At 64.5% G+C, this 25602-nt stretch overlaps 2 protein-coding genes across 5 annotated transcripts; one reads left to right on the plus strand and one right to left on the minus strand.

The window, feature by feature from the left end:
• TNKS1BP1 (tankyrase 1 binding protein 1) lies at positions 1-24782 on the minus strand. Of its 4 annotated transcripts, none has more exons than XM_042233547.2 (13): positions 24636-24782; positions 22638-22985; positions 21544-21651; positions 19886-20516; positions 18299-18368; positions 12546-14177; positions 8279-10374; positions 2598-2940; positions 2271-2421; positions 2044-2171; positions 1282-1436; positions 1053-1125; positions 1-410 (listed from the first exon to the last, which is right to left on the minus strand). In XM_042233547.2, the coding sequence occupies exons 3-12, from the start codon at positions 21635-21637 to the stop codon at positions 1065-1067; spliced, it is 5361 nt and encodes a 1786-aa protein (XP_042089481.1). In that variant the 5' UTR covers positions 21638-21651; positions 22638-22985; positions 24636-24782; the 3' UTR covers positions 1-410; positions 1053-1064. The 4 variants fall into 4 exon arrangements, with proteins under 4 accessions (XP_042089481.1, XP_042089483.1, XP_027835579.2 ...); XM_042233549.1 differs by lacking the exons at positions 22638-22985; positions 24636-24782 and adding an exon at positions 21998-22092 and having other exon boundaries at positions 12546-13510; positions 13682-14177; XM_027979778.3 differs by lacking the exon at positions 22638-22985.
• Positions 23013-25224, plus strand: LOC121816625 (collagen alpha-1(I) chain-like). The gene is made up of 3 exons (XM_042232633.1): positions 23013-23056; positions 23390-23612; positions 23989-25224. The coding sequence occupies exons 1-3, from the start codon at positions 23013-23015 to the stop codon at positions 25222-25224; spliced, it is 1503 nt and encodes a 500-aa protein (XP_042088567.1).
• Positions 25225-25602: the final 378 nt, after the last annotated feature.

Below are 25602 nucleotides of genomic sequence, written 5' to 3' on the forward strand. Positions count from 1 at the left end.
ACCAATTCCCAAAAAATTTTATTGTTTCAAGTGGCAAAACGTTATCGGTTTCTGTGGGGGCCCTGGCAGGGCGGAGGGAGATGTGGGGTGGGGCTGGGCTCTGCCCATTACAAAAATCAAACACTTTTATAAAAAAGGCTATAAACTGGTATCAAAAGAAAACCCAAGGGGGGCTGCAGGATGAAGCAGAGAGGGACGCGGGGAGACAGCGAGGGACCAACACCGTGGAAGACCGGCGGGGAGGGGCGGTGCAGGGGAGCTGGGACGCTGATACAAAGTGCATGTCAGGGCCTCCCCCAACGCCCCCAGAGGCGGACGGGCAGGGGCTGTGGCCTGGGGAGGCTCAGCTGTCTCCCCACTGGGGACCCCACAGGGACGGGCACTGCCTGAGACTGCCAGATGGGAAGGACCTGCAACAGAGGGAAGAGAAGCGGTCGGATGGGGACAGGGAGGCAGAAGGGGCATTTCGACTCCCTGCCCAGGCGCCCCTCTGCGAGGCCCAGCGTGAGGAAGGTCCTGCTGGGGACCTCCAGCCTAGTGAGTGCTCCCCAGGGGTGCCAGACCAGAGGGGCAGGCGGACCACACTCAGGCCACCATCCTTGAGCCTCAGGAGGAAGGCGGGGTGGACGCCCCCAAGCCGAGAGACCCAGGACTCTGGAGCTTGGCCTTAGCCATCTGCTTCCAGCCTCGGAATGTTAGTGGCTCAGTTGTATCCGACTCTTTGCAACCCTATGGACTGCAACCCGCCAGGCTCCTCTGTCCATGGGGTTCTCCAGGCAAGAATACTGGAGTGGGTAACCATTTCCTTCTCCAGGGGGGTCTTCCCAACCCAGGAATGGAACCCAAGTCTCCCAATTGCAGGCAACTCTTTACCAGCTGAGCCACCAGGGAAGCCCAAGAATACTGCAGTGGGTAGCCTATCCCTCCTCCAGCCTTGCAGAGGAGGGCCATAAAAGCAGGTCTGGGGCCTCCGGAGGCCTCGGGGCAGGGCCCCCAGCAGCCCTGAACCAGCCCCCAGCCCCAGACAGGTCAAGCCCAGCTCCTGCCCGCACCTCAACGACTTCTTAGACCTTCTTCTTTTTCAACTTCAGGGCTTGCAGCCAGTTGGGCGATGATCCTTCGGACCTAGAAGGCAGGGGGCAGAAGTCAGACCAGCACCCTGGCACCAAGCGAAGAGTGCCGACCTGTGGCACGACACCCCCCCCCCCCCAAGTCTCCCTGTAAAGCAGGGTTTTCCTCTTAAGACTGAGATGGGTAGTTCCCGGCACGCAGATCACCTACCCTGAGGACTTGTCTGGCTTGGGTGGGAGCGCGTGGGGCTTGCCCAGCCCGGGGCCCTTGCAGGACTTGGAGCGCTGCATCAGCTCCTTCTGGCCCGCCTTGCCCTCTGAGGGCTCCCCCTCGTCAGCCGAGCGGTTCCGCGAGCGCAGCTTGGCCTGAGAGGAAGCCGGGAGCGGATGGACGTCAGCGGGGCCGGTGACGGCAGAGAGGGCCAGGCCTTCTCCCCAGAGCGCAGGGTCCCCGGCCCAGACCCCAACGCCCTCCACAGCCCTCTTACCCTGGGGAGGGGAAGTCGCTTAGCGATGACCTCCCCCGAGGGCGGGCTGTGCCTGGCACCCCGCAGGCCCTCGGGGAGACACTGCTGACCTGAATCCAGCCCAAGCGGCCTGGACGGAGCCAGCGGGGACGCCCCCGGGGTCTGCACGCCCTGTGCCCTCTGCCTGCAACATCTCCCCACCACACACACTACGGTCACCGGAGGTCTCCCCGAGTCCCGCACCCCGCTTCCCACCTCCCTCTGAGCAGCCTGCCCCAGCCCCGCACCCCCAGGACGCCTAAACCTCCACCCCGCTGTACCGCGGTCGCCCTGCCAGCCCGTGGGGTTCTGGGACCCAGACCCTTCGTGTTCTTCTCTCCATCCCGCCTCGCGCCCACCACGGGCACAGCAGGCGCAGAGAACGGACAGGGTTTCGGAGCTTAGACGAACAGACAGACAGACAGAGGGCAGGCTGGACACCAGAGGGCGGCACAGCCAGAGGGTACCTTCAGGGCCGATGGGCTCAGGCCAGGAAACAGGCTGACTTTCAGGCCCTTGGTCACCCGTGTCCTGCGGTTCTGAGGCTCCTCGACCACCTCCTCGTCCGAGGACGGCGCCTGCGAAGCCCGTGGCTCTGCAAGGACCCAGGCAGGGTCTCAGTACGGGGCGGCGACCCCAGACCCCCCGCCCACGGGACAGCGACATGAAGGTCGTCAGGACAGCCTGGCCCTACCTGTGGAGTCTTGGAACAGCCTCGCGTCCGACGCTGCAGCCTCCGACAGGCCCAGCGTGCCCCCGGGCCGGATGGCCGGGGCACGGTGCCCACGCTTGCGCCCCAGGTTGGCACGGCTCCGGTACATGGCGCTGTCGAGGATCTCGGTGTCCTGCAGGGGTTGGGGGTACACACCACTGCCATCACCTTCGCGCAGCCGCCCTGTCCCAGCTTCCCACCCCCCAGGCTGAGACCACCCCACCAAGAGGGAGGTCCCGAGGTGAGACCCAAGCTGCAGCACCTATACACCCCTTCCACCTGCATCCTGACAACAGCCCACCCACTGACCTCGATGAAGGAGAAATCCTGGCTGGGGGTACTGGCCGGCAGGCCCTGGGGGGTCTGCTCGCCCTGCCTGGCCCCTGCGGCATCCTGGGTGCTGTCGACCGCGTCTGTCCAGCTGGCCTCCCCATCCGGCTGCAGCCTCCAGGAAGGCAGGGGGTCCCGGCCGGGCTCCCAGGGCTCCACTCGGTCCGCACCTGCTGCGGCCCCTTCCTCCTCCGACAGGGTCCTGGGCCCCGGGGATGCCAACTCCTGCAGGGCCAGGGCCTCGGGGCTGTGGGCAGCCAGCCTCTCCCCTGGCTGGCCTTGGGAGCCCCTGGGTGGGGAGCGGGCCAGGTAATCACCAGGGCTGCGGGGACAGAGCAGAGGCCGAGGTCATGCGAGGCTGCGGGCTCGCCCAAAGCCCCCCGCGCAGAGAGCCTTTCTCAGCCTGTTTCCCTGCAGGCCATCCATGCCTCCCTCCGGACTGTACACAGGGAGCAAGCTGGGCCAGCCCGGCGTGTTCAAACGCCAGGCTCCCCGCTTCCTGAGACGATGGGGGAGTCCCTTCACCCCCAAGGGGTCTGCTAACTACAGGGTCACCGGGGGCACAGAGTGAGGCTCTGAACACCTCGCACAGAGCTGCGCACAGGGGACCCCAAGAGCCTTAGAGTCTTCTAAGGAGAGTCTCTGCAAGCGTGGATTGAGACTAACACCTCGCACAGAGCCGCGCGGGGGGGCATGCCCACCAAAGGGATCCGACCGCTGCCAACGCTGTGGACGCTGGCCCTCCCGGGCTGCGGACCGCCTGCCGAGCCCCACCCCCGCCCTCCAGCTCACCGTCCCTGCACGCCTCTACACACACGGCCCTCGCGGACCGCCGCGTACCCGATGGCGCTTGACAAGCTGCTTCTGCCCGGCAGGTGCCCCCGCGCCCTCAGTCAGCCTGGATCCCCCCTGGGGAGCCCCCGGGCCCGCCCCTCGCCCAGCACACCCTGGGCACGAGCTGCCAGCCCCGCCTCAAGTCCAGGTGCTCTATCCCCACGGCCCGTCGGCCAGCAACTCGAGGACGCAGCCGCCTGCGTCCCCGCGTGGCCCAGGGCCTGGGACAGAGCTGAGGTCTGCCTGGAGGCAGGGACGCCACCTTTGGGCCCAAGCTGCGTCTCCTGCCCGCTGCACCCTCGAGACACGACCCATACCATCCGGCATGCACAGCGCGCTCTGCGGCTCACGCTCTGCACCCGGGAGCCTGTGTGTGGCCCAGCTGCCTGCTTGCCCCCAAGACAGACACACATGCACACACTCACGGCCCGTCTCCTGTGGGGAAGTGGGCACAGATCACCGGTCACTCCTTCCACACACTGACACAAGCGCCACAGAGCCACACCCAACACAGAGACACGCACACACACTGTACACACACATGCACAGCACCGCAGAGCCACACCCGAGACACACACACACACACACGGGACACACACATGCACAAGCACCGCAGAGCCACACCCAAGACACACACACACACACGCACAGCACCACAGAGCCACACCCGAGACACACACACACACACACACGCACAGCACCACAGAGCCACACCCGAGACACACACACAGACACACACTGTACACACACACACAAGCACCGCAGAGCCACACCCGAGACACACACACACACACACACGCACAGCACCACAGAGCCACACCCGAGACACACACACACACACTGCACACACACACACAGAAGCACCGCAGAGGCACACCCGAGACACACACAGACACACACATGCACAGCACCGCAGAGCCACACCCGAGACACACACTGTACACACACACACACCGCAGAGCCACACCCAAGACACACACACACACAGGACACACACATGCACAGCACCGCAGAGCCACACCCGAGACACACACACAGACACACACTGTACACACACATGCACAAGCACCGCAGAGCCACACCCGAGACACACATACACTGTACACACACACACACCGCAGAGCCACACCCAACAGAGACACACACACACCCTGTACACACACACTCGCAAGCACTGCTGAGCCACACCCGACACACCCTGTACACACACATGCGCACAAGCACCGCAGAGCCACACCCGAGACACACACACTGTACACACACACACAGCACCGCAGTGCCACACCCAAGACACACACACAGATACACACTGTACATACACACACGCACCGCAGAGCCACACCCGAGACACACACAGACACTGTATACACACATGCGCACAGCACCAGAGTCACACATGAGACACACACAGGCACACTGTACACACACACAAGTGCTGCAGAGCCACACCTGAGACACACACACACAGACACACAAACACACGCCCCATGCACACAGGCATGGGAAAGGCAGGCAGTGCCTGGAAGCGAGGCCATGAGCCCCAGACCCTGGGCTGGAGAGGAGAGCGTGAGGCAGGGGAGTCAGCGCCAGGCCGGAAGTGGGGAGAGCAGGGGAGCGCCTGTCAGTCTGTCCTTCCCAAGGCTGCTGACAAACAGAATCAGCAGTGCCCTGGAGGGAGGGAGGGGCAGCCTCGCTGGGCAGCAGAGCCCACCAGCCTCTCCGGAGTGAGGCAGAGGGGAAGCGGGGGGCAGAGGGGACGCCTGGGGCAGGCCGAGGCCAAGGGGCTGCAGACCGCAGATGGGTGGGCTGAGACATCCACACCAGGGGAGACCCGGAACACCCGCAGCCCCATGGGCCTTGGGCGAGGCCCTGCGGAGGGGTCGGGGGGAGCACGCATCCCACCCACTGTCTGCACCAGGTGCCCAGCCTAAGGGCCCATCTCAACTGACACCAGCTCTGCCCCTTGCCCGTCAGGACTCTGAGGATCCCGAGGGCCAGGACTTGATCCAACCCCACCCCCAGGACCATTCCCGGGACAAACACGGGGGTCCACGTGTAACAGACTCGTTTCCTCGTGCTCAAGGCTCCAAGACCCAAAACAAGAGCCATCGGGACGGAAGGTGGAACAATGTCTATACACAAGCAGCAGCTGACCTTGACTCCAGAGAGACAGGAAGAAAATGCCAGCCACGTGCAGGGGCCCAGAGAACACCAAGGGGCAGCGGTCACAAACCGTGGGCCCTTGAGAAAATCGCGCTGCCACTCTGGGGCTGATTCCCCCGCTCACAGAACGAGGGGGCCAGCCCTCAGAAGCCAAGGGTCCTCTCCCAGCCCACGAAGACCCCCCCCAGATGGTTGGGAGGATGCTGTATCCCTGGGGCTGGGGGCTGGGGCAGGAGAGGGGGCGTGCAGCAGCTCTCGGGGGGCCCAGGAGCGCCTCTCCCCCCAGGACAAGGAGCCCGAGACACGGGAGGGACATGCCAAGCGCCCATGCCGCTCTCATCCCAACTGTTCAGACAGCAGTCCAGCCGATGGCCACCAGCCGGGGGGCCTCCGTCCCATGCAGGACGATGGCCAGAAACGTCCCCCAGGGCCCCACATCCATCCACGTCTGTTAAGCGGGCGTGAACTCTGGCGGTGAGCACCTGGCTGGGGCTGACCACGCATCCACAGCTCTGACACTCACGGACACTCACGGACACTCCCCACACACGGACCCCCAGCCCAACAGCCTCCAGCAGCGTCGGGAGTTGACGACGCCCACTCGTCAGAGGTGGGAAGCCGGAGCAGAGACGGGCCCTGCTCAGGCTCACGGAGGCCGTGGCAGAACCCGGCCCCAAACCTGGCAGACGGGCCCAAAGCTAGGGGCTCTGAGCTGTCCTCAAGGACTTCTCGTTACCAGGAGAACCTGCAAAGCTTCCTCCAGAGAGCAACTTTCCAGAGGGTAGAATTTCCCCTGGTCAGAAGCTCAGAACACCAGCCCAGTGGATGTTAATCAAATAAGCTCAAGAAACATCACATTGGAGAAAGGTAACCAGGTTTCCATTACTGATGTACTTTCGGTGCCAAGAGCCCTACTTCCTAAGTCTCCCTACGTCCACTGAGCACACAGTGTTAGCCAAATGTACAATACGACCCGAAAAAGCCGGGCGTTTTGAAGGTGTGACGGAGGCTGGAGCTCCGACAGCTGAGCTTCTCTGCCAGAACCCTGCCCCTTCCCCAGCCCAGTCCCCCAGCCAGCCTCTCTCTCCATCCTTAACAACGGGGGAGACTCTCCCCCGTCCCCCCCACTCGCCTTCAGAAACACGTGGAGGGCGGTGGGTCCCACTGTGTGCAAGTCCAAAAGCCTTGAAGGCATTTAAGGCCCACAAGTCGGAAAGTGGCATTTCTGACTCGGTGACCTTAAGTGGGTCATACCACTCGACCTGGAAATTGGAGGTGATAAAAAAAAAAACCCTTTTCTGCTTCACAGGGCAGGTGTGAAGATCACGGAGGGGAGGTGTTGGGGATGGCGGAGTTCTGAGCATCCTGGGAAGAAGACTCAAGGGCAACTTCGGGTGGTGGCCTATGCTCTCCCCACACCCGGAAAGTCACAGCTCACAGAGATCCGGTCACTCATGCCCTTCCCTGCAGGCTTCGCCCCAGCCAGTGCCCCCCCCAGCTCCATGCAGCAGCAGAGCCCAAAATGCCCCCCAGGGCCTCGCCCTGGCCCCAGGCTCTGCCCACCTCCCCTTCCCCTCCCCCGCCCCATCCTCAGCCCCCAATGCCTCTGACACCCCAGTCCCCTCTAGAGCCTTCCTGGTGCCTCCAGCCCCTCAGCTACCAGCACCCCCAACTCCACTGCAAACACAGCTTCCACCCAGCACCCCCTCCTGTCTCCCCTTCACAACAGGTGAGAAGCACTCCCCTCCACCCCTGGCAAAGTTCAGACCTGCGACTCAAGTCAAGAGAATTAAACCCGATCTCAACAGACGGAAGTGATGGCGAAATAAACGTGATGCCTTTTAAGCACCCTTAAGTGGGGTGCGACATCGCCCCAGTTGGTTTTAGAACAGAAGAATTTCAGAGTCAGACTACGGTTGACTCATAAAACTGTTTTTTTTGGACGGGGGAGTTCTTTTTCAGCCACCCTGGGTGTGGAGGCCAAAAGGTCACCAGGCCAGATACCAGGTCCCAATGTTCTTCGGGTTCCCTTTTGAACCAGGGTTTAATTCTCAGCTGGTGCGGCTGTTTTTTACTTATTTATTGGCTGCGCTGCACGGTCCGTGTGCAGAATCTCAGTCCCCCGACTGACCAGGGACTGAACTCCGGCCCACAAGCAGTCAAAGCGCAGAGTCCTAAGCACAGGACCCCCAGGGAAGCCTTGCCCTTGGGGACCTTAAGACAGGGCAGGAAAAAAAGAAAAAGAAAAAAAAAAGACAGGGCAGGCACGAAGCATGTAGGTCCTCCCCACTGGCAGAGATGAGCGCTACTGCCCGCTCCACGCTGGACCTGCCCAGGCGAGGATCACGCCAGGCCTCGACCCCCCAGGCCAGGAGCATCCGGGGCCCGCCAGAAACCATCCCGAACAGGACGCTTCCTCCAGCACCCAAACAATCATGCTGCAAAAATCACACCTCAACCACCAGTCATCGCTTCAAAAACCAAACTCACCTGTGTGTCTGTGCTCGATTTAAGAAATAAATGAATGGAAGGAAAATTCACACTCCGAACCGTCCCAGTTCTCCGAATACTAGACGTTTTGGGGGAAGAGCAGCTTCCACCCCAGGTAGAAAGGAGGCCGTTTCCAGGGGGCTGTCACGCCCTCCCACCTGGGGTTCCCTTACCTGGGTCCGAAGGCCGGGGACTCCTGAAGCCCGTATCCGTCCTCCTCCGGGCAGATGACCACGGGTGGCAGGAATGGGTCTCCGTCCTCGGCGTCTGGCCGGCTCATCTCACCGACCCCAAGCTCTCTGGCCTCTGAGGGGCCTCGGGCCTCCAGGCCGGAGGCTGAGAGATCATCATTCCCCACACTTGGTTCCGGGGACTGGCTGAGGTCCCCCAAGCCACATTCCGGGGCTTCAGCCGGGAGCTCCACATTCCGGAGCTCCGAGTCCTGGGCCCAGTCCACCTGGTCCAGCCCGCGTCCCCGTGGCCCCTGAGAACTCTCCGAGTCTAGCTCACAGGGCACCTCCAGATGCCTCAGGCCCAGACTGTTACCCCAGTCCACCCCGCCCGGCCTGAGCTCTCGGTCTCTCTGCTCGGGAGTCCAGTCTGCCTGACCCACTCCACGCTCCCTTGATTTAAGGAACTCTCCCGCCTCCGTGCCCGACCAGTCAGTCTGCCCCACGCCACCCTCTCTAGCCTGGCTGGGGCCTCCGTCCTCCGAAGTCCAGTCCTGGTCCCCCACTCCGAGCCTCCCGGGGGCCTCCGCCCCTCCGCTCTGCGGTCGGTGGACTAGCACTGCGTCCGTCACGCCCACGTGCTCTGCCCAGCCCGTCTGTCCCACGCCATCCTCCCTGACTTCGCCAGAGCCGCCGGCACGCACACAGCTGGACACCTCCAGGTTCCGGAGGCCCAGCTGGTCAGTCCAGTCCACGGCCCCCTCGGGGGGCAGGAAGGGGCCGCCTCCCAGCTGGCCGCAAGGGCTCAGGCCAGCCCCGCCCGCCCTGTCGTCGCCGATTATCCCAAACTGGGGGCTCCGCTCCGCAGCCTCCCCGCAGAAGCTACCGCCCCAGCCCCGCCGCCCCGGGCCGAAGGCCGCCTCTGGCTGGGCGCCCACGCCGAGGCCGAAGTCTCCAGCCCAGCCCCGCTCCGCCCCCTCCCTGTCAGCTTCCCCCGGGCTCCGGGTGCCCCCAGCCTGCAGGCCCCCAACCTCCCGGGAAGTAGCGCCGCCTTGCCAGCCGCCTGGGTCCCTCTGCCCCGGAGCCCCGTCCTGCGGCTGGGGGCCGCTGGTGGGGAACACGCCCCCCGCCTCGGCAGTCTCGGGCCAGCCTGCGTCCCTGCCAGCCGCCCCGGGGCTCACTCGGCCCGGGGTCTTCTTCTCAAACTCCGTGTCCTGCCGCTGGGCCTCCTCGAGGCTGAACCCGGCGCTCAGGGCTCTGGCTCCAAAGTCCCTGGGGAGGCCGCCGCTGTAGTCCGGCACCCAGGCGCTCCTGCCAAAATCGCTCCTCCCAAACCCCGGGCCCTGCTGCCCTGAGTCCTGGCTGCCGCCGTACCTGCCGAGCAGGTCCTTCTGCCCTGATTCCGGACCCTGCCTCTCTTCCTCCCGGCTCGTGTAGGCGCCCAGGGCATCTCTCTTCCCAAAATCCCAGTCCTGAAGGCTTGCATCCCGACCGCTGTAGGTCCCTAGAGAATCCCTCTTCCCGAACTCCTGGTCCTGGAGCTCCGCGTCCCGACCGCTGTAGGTCCCTAGAGAATCCCTCTTCCGGAACTCCTGGTCCTGGAGCTCCGCGTCCCGGCTGGAGTAGGTGCCCCGGGAATCCCTCTTCCCAAACTCCTGGTCCTGGAGCTCCGCGTCCCGGCTGGAGTAGGTGCCCCGGGAATCCCTCTTCCCGAACTCCCAATGCTGAAGTTCCACCTCGTGGCTTTGCGGAGCGCTAGGCTTCCCGATCACCCGGTCCTGGGCGCCGAGGACCGCGGGAGCCCCGGCTCCACCCGCATCTTGGCCGCCGACCTCACCCTCCTCGCGGTCACCCTCCTCGCGGTCGAGGGCACACCTGCCGGGCCATTCCCCAGGGCCCCCGTCCCCGACTCCGTGGCCACACTCGCCAGCCCAGTCCCTCTCTCCGAGGCCTGGGTCCCCTCGAGGGCTTGCAACTCCCAGGCCGTAGTCCCGAGAAGCGTCCTGGGACCAGGTGGAAGGCCGGAGACCGCCGGGATGTGGGCCTCCTGCAATCCCAAATTCACTCCGCAGGTCCTTCTGGGCCCAGCCGAGGAGTCCCTGGGAATGAGAGAGAAAGAGAGACACAGAGAAACGGGGCTTGCAATTACTCAGGGTGGCGATCGGTCCAGAGCGAGGGTCAGCGCTGCCTAGTGCCCAACTCTGGCTTCGGAGCGCCTGGATTTGGATGCCGGCTGTGTAACCTTGGGCAGATCACTTAAGCACTCTGGGTCCCCGGGGTCCCCATCGTTCAGTGAGGTCAGTTCCTACGGCACGGGGTAGGACGAGAGGGTTAAATGGAATTACTGAAGCCGAGGGCTCAGCAGAGGTCCCGGCACCCCGTGGGGCTTCCGAGGCAGATCCCGTGGTCCTGTTTACCGCCCTTGGGCAACACCTGGCCAAACGCCAGGAGCAGGGCTGCCTGGCAGAGGGGTCTTCCCGGGGCTGTGGGGGCGGGCATGGCCTCAGTGAGGACCGTTCAAGACCCTGCGCCCCTCCAGAGCCACCCCTTTCCAAGGCAAACTCCCCAAGGCACTCTTCACCCTTCCAGCCCGCGTGAACCCCCAGCCCCAACCTCCCCAAAGGAAGCTCCCTCCTGCCAGCAGCCGCCCTGCGAAGCCCTCTGGGTCCTCACCGCCCGCCCCAAAGGGACGGCCTCCTCCGGTTCAGGGAGAAGACCCAGCCAGGGCTCCGGGCTCCCCACCCCGTCCGGAACTCCCTGACTCACTCCTGCGGCCGGGGGAGCCGTGGGCTCGGGGCTGCGGAGCCGGCCGGCCTCGTCCCGCAGCGCGGCGTTGGCCAGCAGCCTCTCCAGGACCGACACGCTGGGCTCCCGGTCCCCGGGCCCGGCCATGGTCCCGGCCTCCGGTCCCCGCCCGCCCCGAGGCCCACTGGGCGCGGCGAGTGCTGGGACGGGGCGGGCCGCTCCCCTCGCCCGCCCGGACCTGTCCAACGGCCCTGGCCCCGCTCCCTGCAGAGCAGCTGCAGCTCTCAGCGCCCCGCCCGGGGGCCAGTTGAGTCACCGCATCCCGGGGCGGACAGACACACCTACCGCGGACGGACACACCTACCGCGGGAGCCCAGAGGGCTTAACTCCTTCCTGCTCGTTCCCCAGGCCCCGCCCAGAGGCCCCGGCTCCTCCCTCCCCCCAGCCCCGCCCCTGCCAGCCGCGGGCTGGGCGTGAAAAGTTCGTTTCAAACGCCACCTGGACCCCATCCCTGAAACCGCTGGGCAGCCCGGTAGTTTTAGAAAGGGCACTGGCCCTGGAATCGGTGCTCTGGCCCTAGCCCAGCTGCCAGCTTACTGGGTAACCTTTGCACAAGGCTCTGCCTCCTCTGGGCCTCTACGAAAGCAAGTCTGAACTTCACAGTAAGAACATTCCAAGATGCAACACTCCCAAGCACTCGCGATGGGCGCTAGTCTGAGTACTTCACAAGCACTGCAGCCATCACCCTGCGAGGTAGAGCCCAGCACCATTCTCCCCATTTTACAGACGCAGAAACTGAGGTGCCGGCAGGAAAGTCATGTGTTCAAGCTCACACGTGGGCCAGGAACAGGGCCAAGACAGCAACTCGGCAGTCTGGGTCCAGGACCCACGTCTATCTGACTCTGCTGGCGCCCTTCATGAAACCACCCATCCTCACAGACTGAACGCTCAGGGGTGCCAAGCCCTGCACCCAGCGTTTTCCACGTCTGTCTTGCCCACAACACAACCTAAGTGTCCTCGGTCGCTCAGTCGTGTCCGACTCTTTGCGGCCACACGGACTGCAGCCTGCCAGGCTCCTCCATCCATGGAATTTTCCAGGCAAGAGTACTGGAGTCAGTTGCTATGCCCTCCTCCAGGGGATCTTCCCATCGCAGGGACTGAACCTGTGTCTCCTACACTGGCACGCAGATTTTTAACCAGCAGTGCCACTCGGGAAGCCCCCAAGTCTATGAGGCAAATGTCATCATTGTGAAAGGGCTCTGAAGCTTGGAGGTCGGCGTATGTGCCCGAGACCACTCAGCTGACGGAAGCTGGGGTCAGATGCGGACTCAGACTAGACTCTAAGCAGCAGTCCATACCCTCTGCTCTGCCAGCTGAGCCGACGGTACGGACCTCCAGGGCAGGGGCAGAGGTGCCTGCTCACGGCTGGATCCCAAACTCCCGACACAGGGCATCCGTGTTGAAACAACGAGGCCCCCCGAAGCCCCTGACTTCCATCCTGAACCCTGCCCAGGGACCCCCTTACCTCAGAGCAGGCGCTGGGGGTCGGGGCGCCCTTCAGCTCAGACGGGGCACCCCGCCGTGCAGTGGGCGGGGGCGAGGCCAGCAGGTCGTCCAGCCACTGGGAGCTGCTCTCGGGCCCTGTGGGCTCGGGGGATGCCCGGCGGGGGTCTTGAACCGCTGTCCTGGGTCGGGTGGTCTCGGCCAGGGCCAGGGCCAGGGGGTCCTCCTCGACAGACAGCGCCTGCCCGGGCTTGGGGGCGTCGACGAACAGGACGCAGGGCTGGTCCGGGGGCACTGGCTGCTCCTGCCCCAGGACAGGCTCCAGGACGCGCAGGGCGGCCTCCTGGGCGGGTGGAGGGGGCTCCCGTTCCCCATGTATCTCTACCTGCAGCAAGGCTGGTCCAGGTGGGTCCCCTGCTGTTGGTGAGGACTCCAGAGAATGGTCCTCCCCACCGCCCACTGGGCTCTGGGAGGAGCCCGGGTCCTCCCCCGGCCCCCGGGAAGCAGATCTTCCTGGTCCCTCTGCAGCCAGCGGGGACCCCGGCCCTGGCTGGGACACGCCTTCCTCCCGGGTGGACGCAGGCCAGTCCCTGGCCTCCTCGCAGATGGACGTGGCCCCGCCTCCAGCCTCCTCCTGGGTGGACACGGCCCCATCTCTGGCCTCCACAGCCTCCGCGGCCCCACCTCCGGCCTCCTCGCAGGTGGACACAGCCCAGTCTCCGGGGTCCTCGCGGGTGAACGCAGCCCCTCCTCCGGCCTCCTCCCGGGTGGACGCGGCCCCGCCTCCAGGCTCCTCCTGGGTGGACGTGGCCCCATCTCTGGCCTCTGCGGCCCCTCCTCCGGCCTCCTCCCGGGTGGACGCAGCCCAGTTTTCAGCCTCCTCACAGGCAGACACGGCCCCGTCTCCAGCCTCCGCGGCCTCTGCAGCCTCCGCAGCCTCGGTGATGGGGGAGGGCGGTGGGGAGTCCAGCCGCCACACCCCGAGGCCTGTAGGCCGTGTGGGGAAGGTCCATTCAAAGGAGTGAGACAAGCTCCAGCTGGACTCTGTCCCACTCCCCAAGGGGTGGTCCAGGGCGGACGGGCTCCCCTGGGCCTGGGGCAGGGTGACCAGCGAGCCCCCCAGCTGCTCCCGGCCTGGGCCGGGAGGCCGCAGCACACCTTCAGAAAACCGCCGCTGGGCCAGGCCGCCAGCAGGGCGGTCCTCACTCCCTGGGGCCGCGCCATCCCCAGATGCAAACGTCCGAGGCAGGTCCGGCAGTTCACCTGCTTCCGTCAGGGGCTGGGGTGCTGTGGCTGGGGACTGCTCGGGGCTGGAGTGCCCCGTGAGCTCCCGCACCATGGGGCTGCCGGGTCTGGGGGCCTCCGGGGCGGCCACGGCTGGGACCCCTGGGCTCGCAGGCAGGTGGTGGGAGCCTTCCTTGGGGAGGCCCGCAGCTGGGGAGCCCAGAGTCTCAGGGGGCAGGGAGGGAGGCCTAGGAGCAGCAGGGCTCTGGGCCTCTGGACGGTGGGGGTGAAGGGGAGAGCCCCCCTCGAGGGAGTCAAGGTGAGGAGACTTGGGGCCCGAGCCCAAGGCTTCAGTGGGGAGACCCAGGCCGGGGGTGCCTCCATTCTCCAAGGTGAGGCCTGGACCAGGGGGCACCCAGGGCTTGAGAACCTGCAAGAGAAAGTCAGGAGCCGTCACTGCTACGCAAGCTCAGGGAGGCCCCTGCCCACCCCTGAGAGACCCCAGGTCAGCGCTAGCTGCCTGACACTCTCACTCCATGGGGGAAACCGGGGCGCAGGGACAGCCCCAGGACAACCAATAGAAGCTCCAGAATGACCTCAGGCGTCCGAGACTGCCAGGGCCCCCAGACCCTCCCGTGTGGCCCTCCCCCCACAAAATGCACAGCGCTCCATTCCCAGGGGATCACTCAGACCACGCCCACCCGCATCCCCCAAGCCCAAAGCTCATGTGAGTTCCTAAGGGTCCAAGGTTCATGGGTCAGGAACACTGGCTTTGTGCGCTTTCCTGGTGGTCCAGGGGCTAAGATTCCACACTCCCAATGAGGGGGGTCCCGGGTTCGATCCCTGGCCAGGGAACTATATCCCAAGTGTGGAAACTAAAAGTCTGCATGTCATCACTGTAGATCGCGCGAGCTAGAGTGAAGATCAAAGATCCCGTGGGACCCAGTGCCGCTGAGTATGTAAACAAATAAAATATGTGTTTTTACAACTGGCTTTGTAAAGGAAAGGCAAAAGGAAGCTAGAGAGTCTGGCTGGCTGGGTGCGTGGCCTCAGGGTGGGACTCCACCAGGCCCAGGGCAGCTTCAGACCAGCTCCTGGGAGCAGCTCGCACCCTTGCTCTGAGCATCCACGTTCCCAGCGCTGCCCGGGGGACAGCGGGACCCGGGATTCAGGCCAGAAGCCCCAGGGACCGTGAAAGCGCTGGGAGACACCAGCACCTCCCCTGTCGGCGGGATGCCTTCCCACGCGGGGTCTCTCCGAGCCCCAGCGTCCCCACCTGCAACCCAGGGCCAGGGCAACAATGTCCACCTCGTGGTCAGGAGAGGATTCAGCAAGATCTGCGCACCAGGCCGCTGTGAACAGCACCGGGGAAGAACGGACACCCTGGGGCCCTGGGACCCCCAGCATTTGACCCCCCTTCACCCCTGCATGCCGCGACCTGAGTCTCGTTCTATCTGACCTCTGCTCTCCCCAGAGGTCAGGCCCCCCACCTTCTCCCATGGAGGGCTGTCTGCCCACCACCACCTGACCCCTGGGCCTGGGCAGGGGGGCATCCTGTTTCCGCGTCAAGGCCACCCTCCGATCCTTCCAGCCCGCGCAGACGAGTCCCAGGTTAACTTAGAGCCTGTGCCCTTAAACCACGCCCCCCAGGAACCCTCCTCCAAGAGCCCAGGACAGACCCCTCCGCCCTCAGAGCAGAGCTCCTGGACCACAGCCGCTCTCCCAAGCGCTGCCCCTGGTAAAGAGCTCACAGCGGTTCCTGAAGCCCCACAACTGACCCATCCAGCATCCTGGCTCCGCTCCCTGACCTCCTCTTCCCGACTTCCCCAGAGCCCACCTCTCTGAGGGTCCACCCTAGACCTCGTCCTCAGCCAGAGCCCCTCCGGAGCGTCAGGTCTAGGGGACCTGCTGGCCTGTGTCCACCCCCGTCCATCCAGCACCCTCTCTCCCTCCCCTCCGCCTGTCTCCTCCCTTCTCCCCGTCCCACTCCCCTCTCTCCTCCACCATTGTGTGAACTCCCTGTATTCCCCTCCCCAACTCCAGTTTAACCTAATGCAATACAGCTCTGCCCCAGCTCCAGACTGCACCAGAGCAGCTGGAGATAGCCGCCGCTGGGATGGTGGGTTCCCTGCAGCCGCAGCCGCAGCCGCCCCGGGCTCAGCCAGAACGCCCAGCAATCTCACGACATCCCCCTTCCATGCACCCCCACCTCCCAGCGACGCTTTCCCATCCAGTCTGTCCTCAAACCTCTGCACCTCTGCCCAGGCTTTCCGGGCTGAGGGCCTTGCTCTCCCTCCCCGAGGACTCAGAGACCCCCACCCGGGCGCCCCACTCCTGAGCCGTCCCTGCTCAGAGCTCAGGCCAAGCCCTCCTCTCTGTGTCCAGCATCACAGATTTTTTTCCTTCTCTACTGGACCGTTTCCATCCGCACACAAACTGCCCTCATTTCTTCTGGCTTAAAGAACACACACATGCTGCTGTCCAGCCCTCCCATCTCTCCAGCTGCACCCCTTTCCTTAAACCCGGCCTCTGCATTCAGCACCTCTAACCTCAGCGCCTTGGGCCCGGCCTCCGCTGAGCCCCCTCCAAATGGGCTCCCTTCTTCACTTCCACCACCCTGCCGCTCCAGCCAAGTTCAGCCACGACCCCCCATGCAACCCCCCATTCTCAGGGCGCCCCTTCCTTGCCCCGCAGGCACCACCTGATCGCTGACCGCCCGCCCTAGTCCCTCCTCCAGCCTGGGCAGCTCCTGTGCTCCACGCCAGCAGGGTTCCCTCCTAACCTCTGCTCCTTCCTGCATCTCCTGGGCTCCTCTGCCAGGCCTCGTCTCCCTCCCACGCCTCACCCATGCCCTCGGGGACCCCAGCCGACTCCAGGGCCATCTGCACACCGACAAGTCCCTGCAGCTCCGGACTCAAAACGCCCCACTGACCCCCTCGGACCCCGTGGGATGAGGCGTCTCCAGCTCAACAGATCCAGAAGCAAGCTCCTCCGGTCTTCCCAACATTACGAAGGCCCCCTTCTCCGTGAAGGGTAACCTCCCGACCACTTGGGCCATAGACCCCCAGCGGCACGCTTCACTCTCCGTTCACTCCCCCAGATCAGCCTTGCCTGCAAGTCCCGTCCACTCCACCTTCACATCAGAGGCCCCACCCACCCACCGTCTCCCCCAGGGACTGCCTCCAGGATCCACAGCACTGTCGTCTCTCACCAGGGTGACCCCCAGAACCCCCCGACTGGCCCCTGCTGCTGCCCCTGGCCAAGATCTTGGGCAGGGAGACTCCTTGCAACGGCAGCAAGGTCACGCCTCTCCTCCCGCCCCTCAGTGGCCTCCTTCCCTCCTGCAAGCCAGCACTCCCCGCCCCGAGTGGCCCATCACCACCCAGTCTGTGACCCAGACACCCCAGCTTCCTCGCTGGGTGGAGCCCACGTCCTTTGTAGCTGCAGCTCCCTCTGCCAAAAAGGCTGTTCCCCAAACATCCAAGAGCTCACCCCATGCCCCACTTCCTGGCAAGGACTTCCCGTCACCCTCGCCCCGGGACCCATGCAGGCGGGGTCCCAGGTGCCTGTCTGATGCTCTGCACGTCTGCCGGGTCACAGGGCGCCCAGTGTTGGAGTCTGCCTCCCCGCGTTAGAAGGCGCGTTCCTCGGGGAGCAAGGGCTTCCCTCGTGGCTCAGACAGTAAAGAATCTGCCTACAAGGCAGAAGACCTGGGTTCGATCCTTGGGTCAGGAAGCCCCCTGAGAGAAGGGAACGGCTACCCGCTCCGATATGCCTGCCCAGAGAACTCTGTGGACGGAACAGCCTGGTGGGCTACAGTCCACGGGGTCACAAAGAGTCGGACAAGAGTGAGGGATGGACACACGCTTTCCTGGAAGCAGGGGGACTGTGGACGCTTTGCTTGTGGCTGTCTCCCCGGCACCAGGATCACAGTGGATGCTCGATAAATACGTTTGGACAAATGCACACTCTCAGGTCTCTCCCCCTGCTGGACGGGACAGCCTCCAGCTAGCAAGGGCTCTGGGAGCAAAACAGACCACCCTTCGCATCATCTACTCGGGAACGCAGACTGTCCACCCCCGAGCACACCATGGGCAGAGGGGCTGTAACAGAAGACCCCCGTGAAACATCACTTCCCCTCTTCTGCGAGAGGGCAGGCCTGGCCAGGGACCGTGCTGGACTCGGATCCTGCCTTCAGCCCCTGGGCAAGCTATTTGGCACCTCAAGCCCCGGCGTCCGCACCTCTCGCATGGGACCTGAGGGGCCTATTCAGTCAGAGTTATGACCGGGTTACGTCAGTCAACATCCCCGAGGTTGCCCAGCAGACAGTAGGCTGTCCAGGGCAGTCATCCTGGACACTGTAGGAGCCTCAGGGCCTCAGCCACACTTAGCCAGGGTGGCCTGGAAGTTGAGAAATCTGAGTCCTGACGCAAGTCACGTAAACATCCTCCACAGCCTCTGTTTCCCCAGCTAAACTGAGGGAGGCGGGAGAGAGGCACAAACGAGGCCCTTCCAGCTCAGAGACTGCGTCATAGCAGGTAGGGAACTCACGTCAGTCACGGGCTCAGAGATCGCCGGCTGGGCCAGGTCCCCGTTGAAGGCCAGGTCCGAGGGGCACTTCCTGTGAGGGAGAAAGAGGAGAGACGGAGGCACGGATCACGCAGGTGGAGAAGGAAGGGGTGATCAGGGGTCTGCCTGATGACCGGGACAGAACCTGACGTGCACCCCGCCAGGGGCACGTCCTCCCAGGGGACAAAAACTCTGGCGGCTCCGAGAGAGAGCACCCCAGGGCCAGCGCATGTGCCCCACCTGCATGTCAGGAGGTAAGCCCCCCCAACCCCTCTGGGAAAAGCCCGCGCAGGCCCAGAGCCCTTGGGGCTCCTGGTAAGACCACCAAACCCCAGAGCCCTTGAGGGGTTAGGGTTCTCCGGGCCAGGGCAGCTGGCCCCTCCCCAGCCAACGCTTCCGGAGAACTGCAGGGGGAGGGAGACCACCAGAGGAATTTTGCAAGGTCGAGGTTGCTCCTTTCAAGCCAGGCTGGGAGCAAAGGAGGGGAAAGAGGGCGGAACCCAGCCTGAACAGAGCAGGCCTCCAGGGAGCCCAGGGGGACAGGAGGCCTCGGGTGTCCATATTCCCAGGAGAGGCTGGCGGGCACCACAGGCGAGACTCTGGGCCTCCAGCTCGGCTCAGACCACGGCAGGGCCTTCTCCGCAGCAGGAGCGGGGTCAGCGGGGCCAGAGAGCTGCGGGGCCTGGGGGGCAACGAGCCCAAGCTGGTGCTCCCTGCCCTGAGGATGCTCCAGGCAGCTGGGACCCTCAGCCTCCTCCCCGGGGCCCAGGGACACATCCAGGTCAGGAGCCCCCAGGACACGCTGGCACGGGCTCTGGGAAAGGGGATGCTGCCCGCAATGGTCTCCAACCCAGCTGTGTGGCCCGCATGCTCACATCCACTGGCCTGGCGTCAAGGGGTGTTCACGGCTTTCCTCTCCTGTCAGACTCCTCTTCACGGCCAGGCTGTGCCACACACACACACACACACACACACACACACACACACACACACTCCAGCAGACACACACACAGATACATACCCCAGCACAGATACACACAGACACAAAGACACACACACACACCCAGCACCTGGCACACCGTTGCACCCACAGGGCGGGCCAGCAGTTAAGAGCACACACTGGAATCAGAGAGGCCCTAATTCTAACCCCAGCTCTGTCTGTCACTTGCTAAGGGACCAGGGGAAGTCACTTTTGAGCCTCAGTTTCCTCATCTCTAAAATGGGCCTAATACTGCCTTTACTACACAGGATAGCTGTGGATTAAGTGAGGCAGAGTTTGGCTCCCCATATTAAAAAAGCACTGAAAATAAACTTCCAAGCTATACATCTGAATTCTCCTACGGACTCTGTGCAGAGGACGACTGCAGAATGAAGCACACACTCACTCAGTCTGCGGAAGGGGGCGGGGCGGGGAGGGCGGTGGGTGGTCCGTGACTGTCACGGGTTGACCCGCACGCACGCGCCGTGCAGCACAGCTAACCTCCAAGGGAAGATCACCATCTCACAGGAGACTACCCACCCTGTCCTCCAGGCTGGCCGCAACCAGACACACAGCCCCCCACCCCTCACCTCTGCTCGGGGGTCTCGCTGGGCTCCTCGGGGCAGTCGGCAGGAGACCCCGCGGGCCCCTCCTGGGACCATTCCTTGGAGAGGGTCCCAGCATCATCCCTGGGGCCTGGGGCCATGCCGTAGCTCCTGGGACCGTATCTGGAGCTGCCGTCGTGATTGAAGGTGAGGCGGGAGCCCCAGAGGCGGTCGGGGCTGGCCGGGCCCTCTTTCCTGGGCTGGTCCATCTTGGCCAGGATCTCCTCCACCGTGGGCGCGGCGAAGCGCTCCGGGGCTGGGCGGAAGGGGAGGGGCGCCTTGCGCACACCCCCAGGGGCGGCGCATCGGGCCGGAGGGGTCAAGGGGGGCGTCTCTTCTTTCCCAGGCTCCTCTTTCCCAGGCTCCCGGGTGCCTTCTCCCCCAGCCAGGGCTTCCGCCGCAGGCCTTGGCGCAAACGGAAGGGGCCGCTTATTGCCGCCGTAGGGCTGGGGTCCCGCCAGCATGTTCATCTTCCGGGCAGAAGGCAATTCGGCCAGAGGACCCCGGGGAGGCCGAGGCCCAATGGGCACCAGCAGGCTGGGCTTCGCAGGCAGGGCTGGCTTGCCAGGCAGGGCTCGGGGTTTGGGCTTGACAGGGGGTTTGGCCCGATGGTCACCTACCAAAAGGAAAAGGCTGGTTGAGCCGATGTCAGAAGAACAGGAAGCAGAACTTCACCTCCCACCCTATGTACTCAGAATGTTCCCACACCCTTCCATGTACAAATCAAATGTCACCGCTTCCATGAAGGCTTCCTGGATTTTCCAGACACATCCCAGAAACATCTTCCCTCATCTCCAAATTCCTGAAATGTCTAGCCAGTCACCCTTAAAAGTGAAAAGCCATTTAAGGCCCCAGCTGGCAGCTATTTCTCACTGTACCCACTCTTACCAAGTGAATGGCCAGACGACCAAATGGGTTAATAAATGAATGCCTGCCTGCCCACGCCAGGCAGTCGGCCCTCCATCTCCCCCAGTCTGGTCCTTCCCTAGAGCATGCCATTCTGCTAAACTACATCCACAGCAAACTCGTTCTCCCAGCTCAGCTTCCCTACCCTGCCACCCTGCTGGCCCCCTCCTCAGGGGCACACCCAGGCCACCTCCCCGCCACCATCCACTGTGAGACCAGGAAGGCAATCTCACTATTGACCTAAGCCAAACAAAAAGAAATCTGCTACAGAAGGAAAAAAAAGACCAGAAACATACCTTCTATATAAGGCATTTCAATGCCAAATAAAAGACCTTGAATTACTCATGGCCACAGCCCTGCTAATAGGATCCTTTATCACCCACTCATTCCACTCGGCGCAAGAAAGGTGTCTAGACAGGGAGCCAGGAGGCCTGGGTCCAAGCCCAAAGATGCATGCCCTCCCCGCCCCCACACCCAGGCCTCAGTTTCCTCCTCTGTCAAACAGGTGGTTTGATCCACACCCTCTCCAAGGTTAGCGTGCTCTCTGCTGGAGAGCTGTGATCCGCAGTTCCGAAGGGTCTCCACCGGAGCAGAGGGCTCCTCCCGCTGGTCCTCAGGACTCCTCCCTCCCTCCCCAACAGAGTCAGCCTTCACCCACCAGCCCCCAAGACCGAATGGGGGTTCGGGCCTCTGGCCCCCTTCCCAGCCAGCCCGCTCCACCCCGCACCTACAGGTACCTGGCTCAGAGCCAGCGGACACCAGCTCCTCGTCCGGCTGGCGGGGCGCGGGGGAGGCCATGGCTGCGCCTTCCCTGGGAGCAGACTCTTGCATCACATGCGGCAGACCTGGGAGTCGGGGGCAGAGCGGTGTGGGCTGGGGGCGGCGGAAGACCCAGGAAGAAAGGAGGGAGAGCGGAGAGAGGGCCAGAGAGCTGTGCGCTGGCAGCGCGCCGTCTCTGACTTCTGGCGGAGGCCAGTGCGGGACAGGAAGCGGGCGCTTCAGGAGGGGCGCTGGGGGAGGTCACGGGAGGTCCCCGGCGGCCACGTCCTCCTCTCTGGCCGCTCCCCCCCCCCCCCCCCCCCGACCCTGCGACAGCTCTCCAAGTCCGTCTCCTAACCCTAAAGTCCTGCAGGTCCGACGAGCCGCCCCCTGCTCCCTCCTCCAGCCAGCTGTCCAGGGCACTCCACTTACCATTCCCAAGGCACCCCCCACACACACACTCCTTGGGTCCGGGAACCCCGCTCGAAGGATCAACTCAGGGCCGGGGCAAGAGGGCTGCCAAGTCTGAAGTCTCCGGGTGAATCACCTCGCGGGAGACGGGAAAAACCCGCTCCTCCCCAACCTGGGCCCCGCCCCGACACCCGCCTGCCCCGCGGGCCTCCCCTTCCCGCTCCCTGGCCTGCCGCTGGGAGTGGTTCCCTCCCTGCCCCCCGAGTCCCCCTCCTCCCTCCACGTCCCTGCCCCGACTCCCGCCTCCTCCAGAGCCGTCTCATCCAAACACGGAAAAATAAGGAATAAAAAGTAAACATCTGGAATACATTTTTTTTCCCTTTAATTTCTCAATCGCTTTGGCTTCGGCTTGGAATTTGATGAGGTAAAGTCAGGGCCTAGTCCTGTTGCCATAGCAATGGCCTCCCACTGGATTTCCAGAGCCTCGCCAAGAGGAAGGAGGAGCCGGCCCAGGCCCGGGGCTGGGAGAATGAGACCTGGCTCGAGAACATCCGGGGGGCGGGGTGGCTTGGGGGAAAAACTCCCTAGGGCTCCCCTCCTGGGCTCGTCACCGTGGGAGGGTCCACAGCTGACCAGAAGGAGCTACCTGGGCATCACTCACCAGCCTGGGCCTGACCCGAGGGGTTTCGAGGGAGACTGCGGAAGATATTTTAACCCACATGACAGAAGCCTATGGCCGAGAGCAAACGGGTGCCCCTCCTCTCGGCCTGTAACTGGAGCTCCGGGTCTGCTCCACCAGGATTCAAATGCTGGGTGGGTCTCCTGCCTTCCAGCTCTGTGACCTCAGGCACCTTCCTCACTGCTCTAAACCTGTTTCCCTGTATGAAGAACACGCTGAGACTTAACACACTCGTTAAGACTCCAAACTTCCACCGCACACTGCAGGCGGCACCAGTTCGATCCCTGGTTGGGGTACTGAGGTCCCACATGCTGGGAGGTGTGGCCAAAACTAAAAAAAAAAAAAAAAAAGGCTCACATGAGACGATCCGTGCAGCTGCCGACCTCAGTGGCCAGCACCCAGTAAGTGGCCATTAAACGGTGGCTCCTATTAGGAGGCTTCCCTTGGAAACCATCTCGTCCTCTCCCCCAACCACAGGCTGCCAGCACTGCGGACCACGCCTGGTCTCCCGAAGAACCCAGTCTTGTCACCTGTTCTCAGACACTCCACCACTTCCTCAGGTCCCATCCTGGGTCCTGAAGCGCCATCCCACCCACAAGAGGCCCCTGGACTGACCACTGCCCCTGCCTCCTTGATAGAGCCCCCGGCCCTCTGTTCCAAAGGAAAAGCGATGTTTCCTATCACCTGGCATGCATGGGGTCCCTGAGGACAACCCAACCCTCTCCAACCTGCAGGGGCCCTGCCTTGCCCAAAGTCACCCACTCCAGCTGGTCTGGCAAGATAGCAACAGATCCAAAGAAGGGACCTCAGGTGCCCAACTTCCGGGAAAACCTCTCACTTCTGACCCTGCCCCAGCTTGTTCCCCAGATAGGAGGGACTAGACAGGAGGAAAAGAGACATCCAGGCCCGTGCAAGTCCGGTCAGCCAAGTCCGGTGCAGCAGGCGCGCTGTGGGTGGGTGAGTAACATTCACAGCCGGCCCGAGTGTGCGTGGAGGAGGGGCACGCGGCAGAAAACATAAAATTCAAAAAAAAAACGCAAGGCTGTTTCCTTGTCCTTGAACGTTATTACCAGGGATACATGGTGTGGGTGGTTAGGAATGGAGACCAGCTGGTCCAGAACCGAAAACCCTTTCACCTGGAGGCTCAGCCGGGCAGGGAGCTGTAGCACCCAAGAGGGAGGGCTCACTCCCCCAACTGAGGACGGGGTCTCAGCAGCTCAGACGCCCAGCGGGAAACCCGGGTGACCAGGGCCGGAGGGCAGAGCTGTGAAAATCTCAGCGGCTCTGAGCATCCCCCACGCGTTAAGAGTCCAGAGACCGGCTGGACCCTTAGGGCACAGGGGAGACACCAGGCGGCTCCTGCCCCGAGGCGGAGGCCCAAAGAAGCCTCGCCGCAGGCAGGGCCGCCTCCGCCGACCCTGAGATCTCCCTCCGGCCGGAGCCGGAGAGAACACTGCCGCAGGAGGGAGGGCCAACCGCGAGACGGGAGAGCCCGGGGCGAGGGGCCGTCTGGAAGGGCCCGGCGGGGAGCTCCAGGCACAGGGGGCAGCGGCCGCCGGGGGGAGGGGACGGCGGGCTGGAGGAGGGGGCGGCGAAGGCCCCGCGCGCGGGATGGGGCGCCGCCGGCGGACGGACGGACCGGGGCCCAGGGACGCGCGCCAGGCGGGGGCGGGCTGGGGAGGCCGGGGGCGTGCCGGGGGCGGGGGGCCAGCCGGGGAGAAGGGGGCGAGGGTCCCTCCGCCGGCTCCGCCCGCCGCGGGCTCCGCCTGCAGCCTCGGCCCCCTCCCGGGCTCGGCCGGCACGCGCTTCAGGCCCTGCTCCCTGCGCCCCCGCGCGTACGCCCGGGCCCCCGGACCCCCGGGCCGTGCAAACTTTCCTTGTGACCGCCCCCCGCCCCCAATCTCGGCCGCGGTCTCGACGCAAGAGCGCCCACCGCCCCCGTGCCTCGCCCCCGCCCTGGGCCCGCCCCCGCGCACTCACGCTCTCCCCGGAGGTCCGGCTCCACCAGGCCCGCGCTCCACACCTCGTCGTGAGTCTCAGCCACCGCCGCCGCCGCCGCCGCGGGACCGAGCCTGGAGGAGCCCGGGCGGGGCCGCCCTGGGCCCGCCACGGCCCCGCCCACGGCCCGCCGGGCCCTGCCCTCAGCCCCGCCCCTAGCCCGCCTCTATCCCCGCCCCAGGGGTGCATGGCCGGCTCCCGGCCCCGCCCCTGCCCCGCCTCCGGGGCGCCTTGCCCCGCCCTTGCCCCGCCCACAGCCCGCCGGGCCCCGCCCCCGGGGCGCCTAGCGAGTGTTGGGGCGCCTCGCCAGTGTCCCCGCGCCGCCGAGTTCGCCGGGGAGCATGCAAACGAAGCCGGCCCCGGCCCCCGAGGGCCCGCCCCGGCTCGGATCCCCGCGAAGCTGACGCAACTCCGCGCTGGGGCGGAAGGCCACCGAGACGGCGGCCTAGAGAGGAGGTGGCCCGGACTCGGGCGGTGGGCGGGCTGCGGCCCTGCGGGGCCAGCGCCTGGGGCCGGCCCCGGGGCCCTCCGCTCGCGCCGGCTGTCTGCAGCGCGCGGGGATGACCGCTGACCCTCGCGCGTCTCCTGTGGCGCCTGCCCCCGCGCTTCCCAGGTGGCACATCCCTGGTCAGGGAGGGCCCCTGGAGCGGGGCACGGCAGCCCCCTCCAGCATCCCTGCCTGGAGAGTCCCATGGACAGAGGAGCCTGGCGGGCTGCAGTCCACACAGGGTCGCAGAGGGTCGGACACGACTGCAGCGGCTTAGCAGGCATGCCTGCTCCGCCCAACATAAATTCCTCCTAGCCTAACAATGCCGCATACCCCTTTTCTCCACAAGAAAAGGCTTCACACATACTCCACCTCTTTCCTGAACCCCTATCAGGCTACACCCCACCCCCCACCCCAACACAGCACTCTTCCCCCCCAATTCTGCGGGCTCAGGTTTCCATT

The sequence above is a fragment of the Ovis aries genome, chromosome 15, assembly GCF_016772045.2.
Source record: "Ovis aries strain OAR_USU_Benz2616 breed Rambouillet chromosome 15, ARS-UI_Ramb_v3.0, whole genome shotgun sequence".
Taxonomy (NCBI): Eukaryota; Metazoa; Chordata; class Mammalia; order Artiodactyla; family Bovidae; genus Ovis; species Ovis aries.

What these genes read in the sequence shown, in the direction of transcription:
- TNKS1BP1 (XM_027979778.3), bottom strand. Translation starts at nt 21,637, where the DNA reads ATGCAAGAGTCTGCTCCCAGGGAAGGCGCAGCCATGGCCTCCCCCGCG. An exon ending in TCCCCGGCCTTCGGACCCAG is followed by an intron (nt 2,941 to 8,278) that starts GTAAGGGAACCC and finishes CTGTCCCCGCAG; the next exon opens with CCCTGGTGATTACCTGGCCC. An exon ending in AGGATTTCTCCTTCATCGAG is followed by an intron (nt 2,422 to 2,597) that starts GTCAGTGGGTGG and finishes CAACCCCTGCAG; the next exon opens with GACACCGAGATCCTCGACAG.
- LOC121816625 (XM_042232633.1), top strand. Translation starts at nt 23,013, where the DNA reads ATGAGACGATCCGTGCAGCTGCCGACCTCAGTGGCCAGCACCCA. An exon ending in ACCTCAGTGGCCAGCACCCA is followed by an intron (nt 23,057 to 23,389) that starts GTAAGTGGCCAT and finishes TCCAACCTGCAG; the next exon opens with GGGCCCTGCCTTGCCCAAAG. An exon ending in AGCAGGCGCGCTGTGGGTGG is followed by an intron (nt 23,613 to 23,988) that starts GTGAGTAACATT and finishes CTGGACCCTTAG; the next exon opens with GGCACAGGGGAGACACCAGG.